This window comes from Drosophila yakuba, chromosome 3L, assembly GCF_016746365.2.
Source record: "Drosophila yakuba strain Tai18E2 chromosome 3L, Prin_Dyak_Tai18E2_2.1, whole genome shotgun sequence".
Taxonomy (NCBI): Eukaryota; Metazoa; Arthropoda; class Insecta; order Diptera; family Drosophilidae; genus Drosophila; species Drosophila yakuba.
This window is the reverse complement of record NC_052529.2, coordinates 2,362,919-2,374,982: the sequence shown is the minus strand read 5'-3', so window position 1 is coordinate 2,374,982 and position 12,064 is coordinate 2,362,919. Positions and strand designations below refer to the sequence as shown.

The 12,064-nt window shown below is 45.0% G+C and overlaps 4 protein-coding genes across 16 annotated transcripts in view; 2 read left to right on the top strand and 2 right to left on the bottom strand.

Moving 5' to 3' along the window:
- The first annotated feature begins 168 nt into the window (after nt 1–168).
- LOC6532530 (probable RNA-binding protein 19) lies at nt 169–3,293 on the top strand. Its single transcript, XM_002093240.3, has 4 exons — nt 169–323; nt 377–2,637; nt 2,697–2,819; nt 2,881–3,293. Exons 1-4 carry the CDS (start codon nt 288–290, stop codon nt 3,218–3,220), a joined length of 2,760 nt encoding a protein of 919 aa, XP_002093276.1. The 5' UTR covers nt 169–287; the 3' UTR covers nt 3,221–3,293.
- On the bottom strand, nt 3,278–5,850 carry LOC6532529 (odorant receptor 67b). The gene is made up of 10 exons (XM_002093239.3): nt 5,034–5,850; nt 4,875–4,974; nt 4,680–4,818; nt 4,427–4,621; nt 4,266–4,370; nt 4,036–4,204; nt 3,878–3,983; nt 3,715–3,816; nt 3,506–3,661; nt 3,278–3,451 (listed from the first exon to the last, which is right to left on the bottom strand). The coding sequence occupies exons 1-10, from the start codon at nt 5,228–5,230 to the stop codon at nt 3,395–3,397; spliced, it is 1,326 nt and encodes a 441-aa protein (XP_002093275.2). The 5' UTR covers nt 5,231–5,850; the 3' UTR covers nt 3,278–3,394.
- A 103-nt stretch (nt 5,851–5,953) lies between these two features.
- On the top strand, nt 5,954–7,602 carry LOC6532528 (peptidyl-prolyl cis-trans isomerase slr1251). Of its 2 annotated transcripts, XM_039374529.2 has the most exons (5): nt 5,954–6,095; nt 6,186–6,430; nt 6,609–6,929; nt 6,999–7,244; nt 7,310–7,602. In XM_039374529.2, the coding sequence occupies exons 1-5, from the start codon at nt 6,014–6,016 to the stop codon at nt 7,370–7,372; spliced, it is 957 nt and encodes a 318-aa protein (XP_039230463.1). In that variant the 5' UTR covers nt 5,954–6,013; the 3' UTR covers nt 7,373–7,602. The 2 variants fall into 2 exon arrangements, with proteins under 2 accessions (XP_039230463.1, XP_002093274.1); XM_002093238.3 differs by having other exon boundaries at nt 6,999–7,602.
- A 37-nt stretch (nt 7,603–7,639) lies between these two features.
- LOC6532523 (protein furry) overlaps nt 7,640–12,064 on the bottom strand; it is a 47,344-nt gene continuing 42,919 nt past the window's right edge. For 3 of the 12 annotated variants that reach the window (XM_015193929.3, XM_015193928.3, XM_015193931.3), the window contains 7 exons: nt 11,543–12,049; nt 10,537–11,163; nt 10,237–10,266; nt 8,785–9,741; nt 8,477–8,722; nt 8,050–8,416; nt 7,640–7,990 (listed from right to left, as the gene is read on the bottom strand). In XM_015193929.3, coding sequence (XP_015049415.1) covers nt 7,806–7,990; nt 8,050–8,416; nt 8,477–8,722; nt 8,785–9,741; nt 10,237–10,266; nt 10,537–11,163; nt 11,543–12,049 — 2,919 coding nt within the window. In that variant the 3' untranslated portion in view covers nt 7,640–7,805. Of the gene's footprint in view, nt 7,991–8,049; nt 8,417–8,476; nt 8,723–8,784; nt 9,742–9,836; nt 9,885–10,236; nt 10,267–10,536; nt 11,164–11,542; nt 12,050–12,064 lie in introns of all 12 variants that reach the window. The other 9 variants (XM_039374519.2, XM_039374523.2, XM_039374522.2 and 6 more) reach the window with 4 other exon arrangements.

The following is a 12,064-nucleotide window of genomic DNA, read 5'->3' as shown; positions in this document are numbered from 1 at the left end:
AACGCCCGAGCGAACATCCGTTTTGAAGTCCAAGTTAGCGGAATACACTTACTTTTACACTTTTCTCTTTCATTCAGCGTTGATTTATTTTAACGGATACATGTAAAATATAATGTAAAGTAAAGAAAGACGATGAAACGAAAGACTTATCGATAATATACAAAATATCGACGATGGTACTATCGCTCTTTTTGCATATCTAATGCACGTGTTGTTCCAATTTGTTTGTAAACAAAAGTGTTCTTAAATGAATTTTTAGCTGCAGTCCGACAAATTAGCTACAAAATATGTCACGAATTATAGTAAAGCAGCTCCCCAAGCACGTCAGTATATATATAATTGCAGAAAAAAGCATCTATTTACATTGAAATTGTAGATCACCGAGGACAAACTGCGACAGATTTTTGGTGCCCAGGGCACGATAACAGATCTGCAACTCAAATACACGCCCGATGGAAAGTTCCGGCAGTTTTGCTTCGTGGGTTACAGCACCGAGGAGGAGGCCCAATCGGCCATCCGGCACTTTGACAACACTTGCATCCAGACCATCCGGGTGCGCGTCGAGTCCTGTGCTGCATTGGGCAGCGAAGATAAGCCACAATCATGGAGCAAGTACGCCAAGGACAGCAAGAAGAACCTAGACAAATTGAAGGAGAAGGAAAAGGAGGCGGCGGCCAAGGCTAAGGAGTCTGAGAAAAAGAAGAAGAAAGAGAAAGTTGACAAGGTGGACCAGATTTTAAGCAGACACAAGGACGACCCGGAATTCCAGGAGTTTCTGGAGGCGCATGACAAGTCGCGAACCCTGTGGGGAAACGATTTGGGAATAAATAAGAACCAGGATGACGACGAGGAGGACGAAGAAGAGCAGGAGGAATCGCGAGCTGGCAGAGATGACAGTGGAGTGGACGCAGATGCAGGAGATGAGGATGAGGATGGCTCAGACGATGAGGCGGACGAGGAAGAAGAGACCGCTAAGCTGGCCGAAAAGCCCATTAGCGATCTGGAGTATATGAAATCCCTGATGGCAACCACTTCCGGCGATGCTACAGCAAAGAAAACCAAAACCAAGGCGGACAAATCAAACTTGGAGCTATTCACCATTAAAATACACAATGTACCATACAACACCAAGCGCCAGGAGGTGCTAAAGTTCTTCAAGCCCCTGAAACCGTACTCCGTTCGTCTGCCCAGCAAAGTTCACGGCTTCTGCTACGTGGGTTTTAAAACTGAAAAAGACATGGCCAAGGGAATGCTTAAAAACAAGAGTTTTATCAAGGGCAAGCAAGTATTCTTCTCCGACTTTACCGAGAAGAACAAGGTGACCAAGGCGAACAAAAGTGGACAACCATTGGCACCGGCCGCCGCCGATGCGGGCAATGCGAAGTGGAAGCATCAGCAGGACAGTTTATCCAAAGAAGATGACATCTCCGAGTCCGGTAGGATATTCTTTCGTAATCTGGCCTACACTACTACCGAAGAAGACCTGCGCAAGCTCTTTGAGCAGTTCGGTCCCGTGGTGGAGGTGAACCTGCCCCTCGACAAGCTTACGCGGAAAATCAAGGGCTTTGGCACAGTTACCTACATGATGCCGGAGCACGCTTTAAAGGCTTTTAATGCCCTGGATGGCACGGATTTCCATGGCCGTCTCTTGCACCTTCTGCCCAGTAAGGACATCGAAAAGAATCCTAAAGAAGATTTGGACGAAAACGATGCCAGTCTGTCATTCAAAGAAAAGAAAGCCTTGAAACTTAAGAAGAACGCCCAAAAACCAATCGGCTGGAACACATTGTTCCTGGGTGCCAATGCTGTTGCAGAAATTCTCGCGAAGCAATTTAAGACCTCAAAGGAACGCATCCTGGATACCAGCGATGGTGGCAGTAGTGCCGCCGTGCGCTTGGCTTTGGGAGAAACCCAAGTCGTCATCGAGATGAAGCGCTTCTTGGAGGAAGAAGGCGTTCGTCTTGATGCTTTTGACGAGCCCGCCAAGAAACGCTCCAACAGCGTTATACTGGCCAAGAATCTGCCGGCGGCCACAGAAATTTCAGAGCTTACTCCCATATTTAGTCGATTTGGCCCAATTGGTCGGATTGTGCTACCTCCCAGTGGGGTGACGGCACTCATCGAGTACTGTGATCCTTTGGAGGCGAGACAAGCTTTCAAGAAGTTGGCCTACAGCAAATTCAAAAATGCCCCACTCTATTTGGAGTGGGCTCCCGAGCAGGTATTCTCCAAGACGCTTAGTGGAGATCCAGTGATTCCCAAATCGGAACCGAAACCCAAGGAGGAGCCAAAGCCAGAGGAGAAACCGATTGTTATTGATGAGAAAGCCGAGGAGGATACTAGGGCAGAGGATGCCGATGATGAGCCCGAACCGAATACAACACTGTTTCTGCGGAACCTGAACTTTAAGACCGTACAGGAAACCGTGGAGAAACACTTCCGTCATTTGGGTAGCATTCACACCGTTGAAATTGCCAAACGAAGGAATCCCGAAAATCCTCGGGAATTCAACTCCCTAGGCTACGGTTTCATTCAGTTCAAGAAGTCCTCAGTGGCAGAGCACGCTTTGAAGAATTTGCAACTCACCCACATTGATGGCAATCCTGTGGAACTGAAGCGCAGCGATCGGGTGCTCAAGTAAGCCGCGGAAAACATATTATAGATTTTTAGTTCGCTAACGTTGTAATCTTTTCCAGGACCCAAGATAATGAAGGTGCTCAACGGCGACTGGCCTCACAGAAGAAGCAAACGGGAACCAAAATTCTGGTGCGAAATATTCCCTTCCAAGCACAATACCGCGAAGTTCGCGACATATTCAAGTACGTAGAGGTCATACCTGTTAAGAGAAATTGTAATGCTATTGCTAATTTATGTTTTTAGGGCTTTTGGCGAACTGCGTTCTTTACGTATTCCCAAAAAGGCGACCACGGGCGAGGACGCGCATCGTGGTTTCGGTTTTGTTGACTACATGTCCAAGGCAGAGGCCAAACGCGCCTTCGACGCCCTTAGCGCCAGTACGCATCTTTACGGTCGTCGTTTGGTACTTGAGTGGAGCGCCAATGATGACAACCAGGACGTGGAGGAGCTTCGCAAGCGCACAGCGGCCAAATTTGGCAGCAGTCAGGCGGCGGATGTGGCTAAACGTAGTAGGAAATCCTTCTTTGATGTGGAGGGCAGTGTTCAGCCAAATCAAGATGACGACGACGAAGAGGAGCAATAGTCCTAAGACGTAGCGTGCAAATGTAGGAAGAACGCGATATAATAAATACAATTGTTATTTTTATGAACAAAAATATTCGACTCTATTTGAATAACTGGGAAACACTAATAATATTTAATCCTTATAGCAAAAACTATGTAGTCCCGCGTGCGTTCCGTGCAGAGGTTCAACAACCTATTTATTGTTCATGTTGCGTAGGAGCAGAAAGAAGTTTGCACTCAACCGAAAGACCTGAATGTATAATACTATAATGGTATGCCATTAAGGACAGTTTAAATACAATACCTGCACTAGGAATTTGTGGGAGAGACTTGTAAAGCCACCCACGCTTAACACAAAAGTTCGACGTGAAAAGAGCAGCATCATTTTGATCATGAACTTGAATTCCCTAGACTCATTGTACCAACCACAGTTGTACCAATCTTGGAACAATAGTTCACTCTGAAAAAAAAAAATTATTTAGATAAAAATTATAATAATACAATACAATATACCTGGCTCTCCACCTTCTGTGCACTCACGTTGTACAGAGTGATCTCCAGAGCTATGGTCACAAAGTAAACCATAATCATGCCCATCCACACCCAGCCAACTTCCTAATGAAGCAATTTTTAAAATAAATACATATATACATATAAGGATTATCAATTAACTGACCAATACTGTGCTGATCTTGTAAAGCAGCATGCAAATCAAAATACTGCTTACGGAGCACTGAACCAGGATGATATACTTGAAAAGGTTTTCAATTTGATTGTGATGGCTAAAGGAAATTTGGTTAGAAAAGTGCGTTTTTAAAAAGGCAAACTTCGTACCTGGAAATGCGAGCGAAAAGCCTTACGCAGCATTGAAGATATTTAACTCTCTGTTCTTTGGGAACCAGGATATCGGAGGTAGAATTTTGAACCAGAAAGCGTAGAACCTTTATCAAGCCAGACTCATATCTAGTAAGGACCACGAAAAGGCTGTTAAATCCGAAAACGGCTAATGGAAAAAGTTGTTTAATTATCTATAATTATTTAAGTGAATAAGTTTGAGGACCCACCAAAAAAGCACCAAAGAGGACCAGATTGAAGTAAAACAAAACGAATCACATAGGAGGGTAACTCATATTTTCCCAATTGCAAATAAGGAACAATTGCCGGGTAAGCTGTAATATAAATTGATTAATTCAGAAGGCTAAAATATTACCCTTAGTTCACATACTTAAGGTCATTTCACAGGTATCCTTATCCTTTATATAACAATCGAAGATATATTGAAAGTAAGGTCGTCCACAATAGTATAGAACTGGCATGCAAACGATCTTAAAGAAGAACATGACCTGGCGATCGATGATCATCCAATTGTTAAGCAAAATCAAACTAACTGAGCTCAGAAGTTTCTTTTTCCTCGGTAATTCTTTTTTAAACATATTCAGTTCACATTAAAGCACATATCATTGATTGTACTGTCTTACCCAAGCTAGAAAGCCCCAGGGACTTTAATACCTCCCCTGTCTCTGTTGAAAACACCAATTGGGAACACGATTCCACTTTGCTCTGAAAGTGAAACATCTTTACCACTCCAACGCTCAATTGAAAAGTAAGTAAAACCGCCTAATGGAAAATATAAACGATTAAGAATACGTAGGTTAAGTATTAGCCACTCATACCTCAACGTAGGTCTCGAAAGAGATCATATAGTTTTCCACGATGAAGGCGACGAGACTGTAGATGATACTCAGGTTCACAATCAATACCGCAATGCGAGTTCTAGATAAAAAACACTTTAATTTACTGAAAAAATGTGTATATAGTTTGGTAAACCATACAATCGGCAGTATTTGGAGCTGCGCTTCCTCGGTGCAATATTAACACCCAGTGCGTAGGCGCTGTACTCCACCCACTGAAGCCCCAGTTTTGGCAGCATGTCGATCCGCTCCAGCTCCTGATCCAGTTGCTCCTGCATTCCGAATAAATGAATCCTGTACTGTTTAAAGAGGAGCCGTATCCAACGCTTTTTATGCATTTGCAATGGCTATCGGGTCTCAATTAGGCTGCCCAAATTATATGGTTCCTTCGGAATAATTTGCTATAAGTTGTGGTTATTGTGCAACTCGATAGAAGACACAAATAATTATACAAATTGGATGGGCGTTACTCAAAATCATTAAAAATGTAGAACTCATCGAATGTCCATAGCTACAAAAGCCTCAGGGAAGTCTAATAATGAAATTAAAGTCGGGCATGATTGGTATTAAACGTGTAAACGGAAACGTCACCTTGAATTCTAATTATTCTTTAAAGTTGTAGTAATCCTTATTATTTACTTTTCTGAGGTTTTGTTTTCTGCGTGCAGGGCTTCCTTCAACCTGTTATATATTTTTTAACGAACCTAGCATACCCTTTTACTCTACGATTGACGGGTATAAATAGTTTAGAAAGGGCTATCAAAAAGTTCAATTGCTGCCCCCTAAAAGCTTTAAACGCCAACAGTTAAGTTTTTAACTAAAGACAAAATTTAAATTTGAAAATTTTTTCCGTTATTTTAAATTATACATTCGACTCGAAAAATACATTATTTCTACAAGAGAACAGTGATGTAAACTTACACAGACTACAGACTACATTCGTTGCCTACTGCCAGCTGCAGGTTTTTTGCCGTTATCCGCACACAGTCACACTGGGAAATAAGGTAAACAATTTTATTCGCAACTCAAAAATCGGGTGATAATATCGGTTTGGACCAGCCTGGACTACTTAGCGGGCGGTGATAAGTCACATTAACCAAGACCCGCCCCTAAGGGCAAAAATGGAGGAACGCAAGCTGCTTAGAGCGGTGAAATCAACAAATCCACTGGTCTACCTGGACATTTCCATTGGCAAGGAGGATGGTGAGTGGAATCTGACCGAGATTGAGGCCATTGCCATGCCAACCAATTGAATCTGCTACTCACACAACTCACACATATGTAATGTCACAGCGGGTCGCATGATAATTGAGCTGCGCAAGGATGTGGTGCCGAAGACAGCGGAAAATTTCCGGGCCCTGTGCACGGGTGAATGCGGTATTGGTACTCTGGGGAAACCGCTCCACTACAAGGGCACTAGGTTCCACAAGATCAAACGAGTCTTCGTCGTCCAGAGCGGGGATGTGGTCAATAACGATGGAACCAGTGGCGAGAGCATCTACGGTCCAGTTTTCGATGACGAGAACTTCGAACTCGCAGTAAGTTCCATTTTATAATACGAGGTCACGGAAATCTCTAGATTTGTAGTTCCAATAGAATTACGTACAAATGCAAAGTAATGTTTACTCTATTACTTTGTTCTAAGTTCTAAATCTTGCTGACACGATTAATGCATACGTCTGATAACCACATGATATAACCGCTAATCTTCCACAGCATAACGAGGAGGGTGTGGTCAGCATGGCCAACTACGGAAAGCCAAACTCCAACAACTCACAGTTTTTCATTTCGGCCGCGGGCTGTGAGAATTTGAATGAAACAAACGTAGTCGTAGGTCGTGTTTTACGTGGCTTGGGTATTGTAGCTGAAATGGAACAAAACTGCACTGACGAGGGCGATCCCACGGCGGAGGTCGTGATACGGGACTGCGGAGAGATAGCTCCCAACGAGAACTGGGGCATCGAGTGCAACGACGAGACGACGGACAAGTTGCCTGCCTATCCCCAAGACTGGACGCGCAAGCACGATAAGTTCACAGTGAGTTGAAGTCATATTTTTCATCATATCTATAACACTGACCCAATATTACTACTTGTTGTGCAACAGGCAGATGCGGCGGTGGAACTTCTCACGGGCATTCGCCAATCGGGTAATCACTTCTATCAGCTTGGCCGCTATCACGAAGCGCGGGCTAAATATCGCAAAGCGAATCGTTACTATCATTACCTGAGCAGACAGTTTGGCTGGCAGCAGCTAAACCCCCTAAAGAAACACCTTGTCGATGCGGATCTGCTTAAGGTTGACGGCTTCTCTGTGGTTAACAACATAAATGCAGCCGCTGTGGACCTGAAAGTGGGTAACTATTTGAGCGCTAGAGATGTTTGCAACGAAGCCATTCGTCTTGATCCAAAATGTAGCAAAGCTTTCTACCGACGCGCCCAAGCGCAGCGCGGATTGCGCAACTACGAGGAGGCCATTAACGATCTAAAGACGGCTCACAATCTGCTACCGGAGAACAAACAGATCGTAAATGAACTGAACAGCACCAAGCAGCTCCTGGCCCAGTACAACCGACAACAACGAAATGCCCTTAAAAATCTATTTGCCTAGCTGGCAGCCAGTCACCATTTTCATGGCTTTTTTAAATGTAAATACTTATTAATTAATAAATGTTGATTTACCAAGTCAGTGGTTTACCACAAGAAGGTAATTTGGTCGTTTTCGTTCAAAAGGAGAGAATACACGTATTGTGCTGTAATTGATAAGTATATTGAATCGTACCTAACTTACATTTGTTCGTACACAATAATGATCGCTTACATACACCGCAGTGTCTAATATGCAGCCTACGCACTAAAAGATTACATATAAAAGGGAGCTTACATCTGCGATTAACTTAGTCTACAAATAACTTTAAAGATTTGTCACAATATCCTGTTCGCTGCGATGCAAATTGCCCGACGCGCCGCCTGCCGAATAGCTCTTCATGCTGATCTCCATGTTAGTCAGCGCGCTGGATACATGATATAAGTTTTCCGACAGAATGGCATAGATCTCGAACAGCTCCGAGTCGGATTTAGATACTATAAAGGCTTCTGCTGAAAGAGTAAAGATCTCTTAGTTGCGGAGCACTTGCATCATTTTCTTAATAACATACCTGTGCGATCCTTCATAATACCATGCGCATAAGCATTTAGTATCACGGACATTTCATCCCATTTCTGGCGATTGTCCCCGCAGCTATAGCTAAATATGGTAACGTTTTGATCACCGCTGGCGTTAAGCGTGGAAATCCGTCGATACTGTCGCACATGAGCTATGGCGCTGGGCCACCGCTGCAGATCGATGTGCTCGGTAAGGGCAGCCTCGAATTCCTCTGGGGTCATTGGCAAGCCAGGAGACGGCGTTGGCGTATGCTCGCCCTCCGTCGAAGTGGATGACTCTAAGCAATCCAATTCGGCCTCGCTGATGTAGCGCACCAGGGCATCGCGAACCAGGGCATAGAGATCGGATATGTCATGCATCTGCAAAGGGATTCGTTATTATAGTTGGATCTAACAGAAATTCAGTCCTTTCAGTCTTACGTCTTCATTCATACGGAAATGATTAACAACATTCGAGGATATCTTGTGATTTGATTCGATGAGCAGCAACAGTTGGAACATCAGTTTGTAAAGCGAGCGGCCCAAGTCGAGGACCACCTCAGTGGAAGCTGGATCGAAGGGCATATAGGCTATGCTGGAGGTGCTTGGCAACTCCAGCCCAGAAGCAGCCACATCCGCCTCGTTGAAGAGCGACAGTTTGCAACTGGTCTTCACTGCATCCAGACACTAAAAGCAACACAAAAAAAATAAAATAAATGTCATTCTATTGCATAAATGAGTAGGTATACCTCCAAAACCTGATCTTTACGATCGAAGAAGGTTTCCAGATGCTCTTGCACCTCCAAAACATTGAAACGCAACGTCTCGAAGAGCTTGGGTGTGGTTGCCTGCAGCTCGCTGCACCAAACCTGCGGAGGATCCGCACGAGAACTGAGTAGATCGGTGAAAAGAGAGATCCTGTTTCCCAGTTGTGAGCCAATGCCGGTAAAGAACTTCTTCGCCTCCTTGGAAATGTTGACCGTTTTAAAGGTGAGCTCCTTGATCAGTCTGTATAGTTGCTGCAGTAGTTCCGAGGTGTGGGCCGATGGCTGATTGACCAACAAAGCCTGCAACTGGCGACGCCAGTTCTCCTCCGCCTCATCATGAATGGCGGCGAATCGAATGATGCCCGGAAGATGTGGCGATGCATTGCAGGGCGTAAGGTCGCCTAAATCACCAGCACTGGATCCACTGGTGTCGCTTCGCGACACCGAGTTGCGTCGCCTGCGCTCCCGAAGACTTAACGAAGAGGGGGGCACAGCACTGAACCCGGACTTCAGGAACGACTGACGATGATCCTCGTCCAGTGGCGACTCAGATTCGGCCTCCTCGTCGGATGAATCGTCCGCAATCTGTCGTTTTCTCTTACTCAAAATAGGGGTCTTATCACTGAAGCTGTCCTCCAAGGCGGATGAGTGACCTCCTTTAACGGAGCCACCAATGCCACTTCCGCAATTCAAGCGATCCTCATCGCCCTCGAAGAGCTGATGACGACGAACTCCCCAGTTGAAGTTGTCCGTGGATTCGCCGGCAATACTGTCCTCGTACTCCAGGAAATCAAAGTCTTTGAAGACGGTGAAATCGGGCTGACCATCGTCGCGCCTCGAACCGCTGCTCAGGTCACCTTGAGGACCCGAAGTTTCTTCCGTAGAAGAAGCGGCCGAGGACTGGCGCTCCATCAGATCCGAAGATTGGCTGAAGATCACCTATGGGTTCAGGTTAAGAGATTAGTTAAGTGCACAGAAAAACCCGATTAACATTTAGATGAATAATATAGAAGAGTAATTAAGATAAAGCTTACGCTTTGTCTGGTCGCAATCGATCCTGTTAGTAGTGACGTGCTCAACGACTAAATGTGTTTAGATAAAGAGTATATAAACGAAGAGTACAGTTTGAACAAAACATGCAACATGCGAACGGAACAACGGAATAGGAAAGCAAAATTACGGTATTTTTGTGTGACTGGATTGCGTGGAATGGAACACAGGACAAAAACAAAAAAGGATGATCAATGATCTTGGTAATTTTCAAATCAAAAAGAACTTGATAACATAGGAAACACGTTGCTTGCTTAATATTCGAATAGAACTGAAAATATCAAGTTCAAAACGATTATAATTTTTCTGTAAAAGCTACCACATGCGAGAACTAAAATCACAGAAAGCTAAACTAGACGCGGCACATAGAAACGTGTCCTTTACCTTTGAGCAAATTGAGTTTATGAAATCATCCTAGATATGTTTCGATTTTGGTATCAGATTGATTGGTTAATGATGATAATGCGTGTTAGTTTTGTTTTGGTTTGGTATTGAATTTGGTATTGGTATTTGGTTTTTTGTATTGGTATTGGTATTGGTATTGTTTACATGAAAGAAAAAGAGTTAGAGGTAATAATTGATAATTGCAAAAATGCATGAGAAGAGGGGCGCTCTAGGGGAGCCTAAGGCATGCACCTGGCTATGTACAAGCGGTCGGCTGGTTGGATTCTGGGCAACACTTACCGATGGCGACTTGGGCAGGCCGACACGCTGTCCACAGGTGGTCAGCAGATTGACCAGGCACTCACGCACTCGACATTGAGACATCCATGGTCGTTTCCATCCACTCAGTGGCACCGTATCCGCCGGCGAGAGGCTGGCACTCCGACGCGGAGAGTTGGGTGTTCCCACCACGCTGCTGCCTGCTCCGATGGCATGCTGTTGCTGTTGGTGTTGGGCTGCTGCTGCGGCTGCCAAGGCCGCCACATTGGTGTTGGCGCGCTGCTGTTGCATCTGCACATTGGTCTGCTGCTGAGCAGCACTTGGCGCCACGGTCACGGTGGTAGCATTCGTCAGAGTGGAGTTCAAAGAGGAGCTGCCCGTGGTGGAGACTGCTCCGCCGGCCACCGGCTCCTCCGTCTTCAACAGGATACGCCGACCGATCAGCGGCGTTTGCGAAACGTCGAATGTAAACTCCATAGTGCGACCGGCCAGTTCCTTTTTACAGAACATATCCGAGTCCGGATATGCGCCATAGAAAGAGAACGATAAGCCGGCGCTGCTGCCGTCGCTGGGTGGCACCACCTGCAGGGACGAGCTCCGGGTCACGATCAGCTTTAGGATCTTCAGCGAGTCCTTCCAGTAAGCCGTCTAAAAGTATTAGATCAAAGTCTGTATCAGTATTTCAGGTTTAAAGCAATCAGTACTTTGATATAGCTTGAAATATTGTAAAAAATAAAATGCGCTGCTCAGGCGATGTTTTCTTTTGAAAATTTATTTGATTGCCTACCAACAATAATCTAAATTGGAAGCTCGCTGGGGTATTTAGATTAGATGTTGGCCCATAAAGGCAGAATAATTTTAATAAACAAAATACACTTATCTTTTGGCAGATTTATGGCATAATAATATGAACTGGTTTAAAGTTTCAACGAGATAACATTATCCATGATGGGTTTATGTTCCAAACAGACTTTTTTCGCACTGGCGAAAGTAAACATACACATACATACATATATATTTTACTTACATCCAAATATTTTCCAATCGCCCTCAGCAAGTCGGCGTTTATACTTTGGGCCTGCGGAGCCGACAAATCCACGTAGTGCAGCATGCAGTGGATAACATTCAGAACAGGCACCTGCACCTGCTGCGGCCCCTTTTCCAGGACCTCGATGAGAAACGCCACCATGTGGAGGCCCATGTGCGCATAGGTGTCATGTAGATACTTGACCACACACTTGGTCCACTGGAACGACTCCTTGCAGAAGGTCTTTCGGCTGTAGAGTGTCATCACAGTGCCCAGATTCTCCAGCTTGGCGCCCAGCTCCGTCGAAACCTGAGCAATGTTTTCTGCACTGCGAATGCAAATTTCATTGGCATCCTCGTAGTGCAGCAACATGTAGGGCAGCAGGGCGATCACGTTCATGGGAAAGGCGCAGCTTTGGGTGGGATCACAAACGGGAAGGGTCAGCAACGGGGCGAATTGGGACAGCAGCGTTATAGTGGGTTCATATGTGGCACTGTGTGTGCAGCCCTATAAAAAATTAAG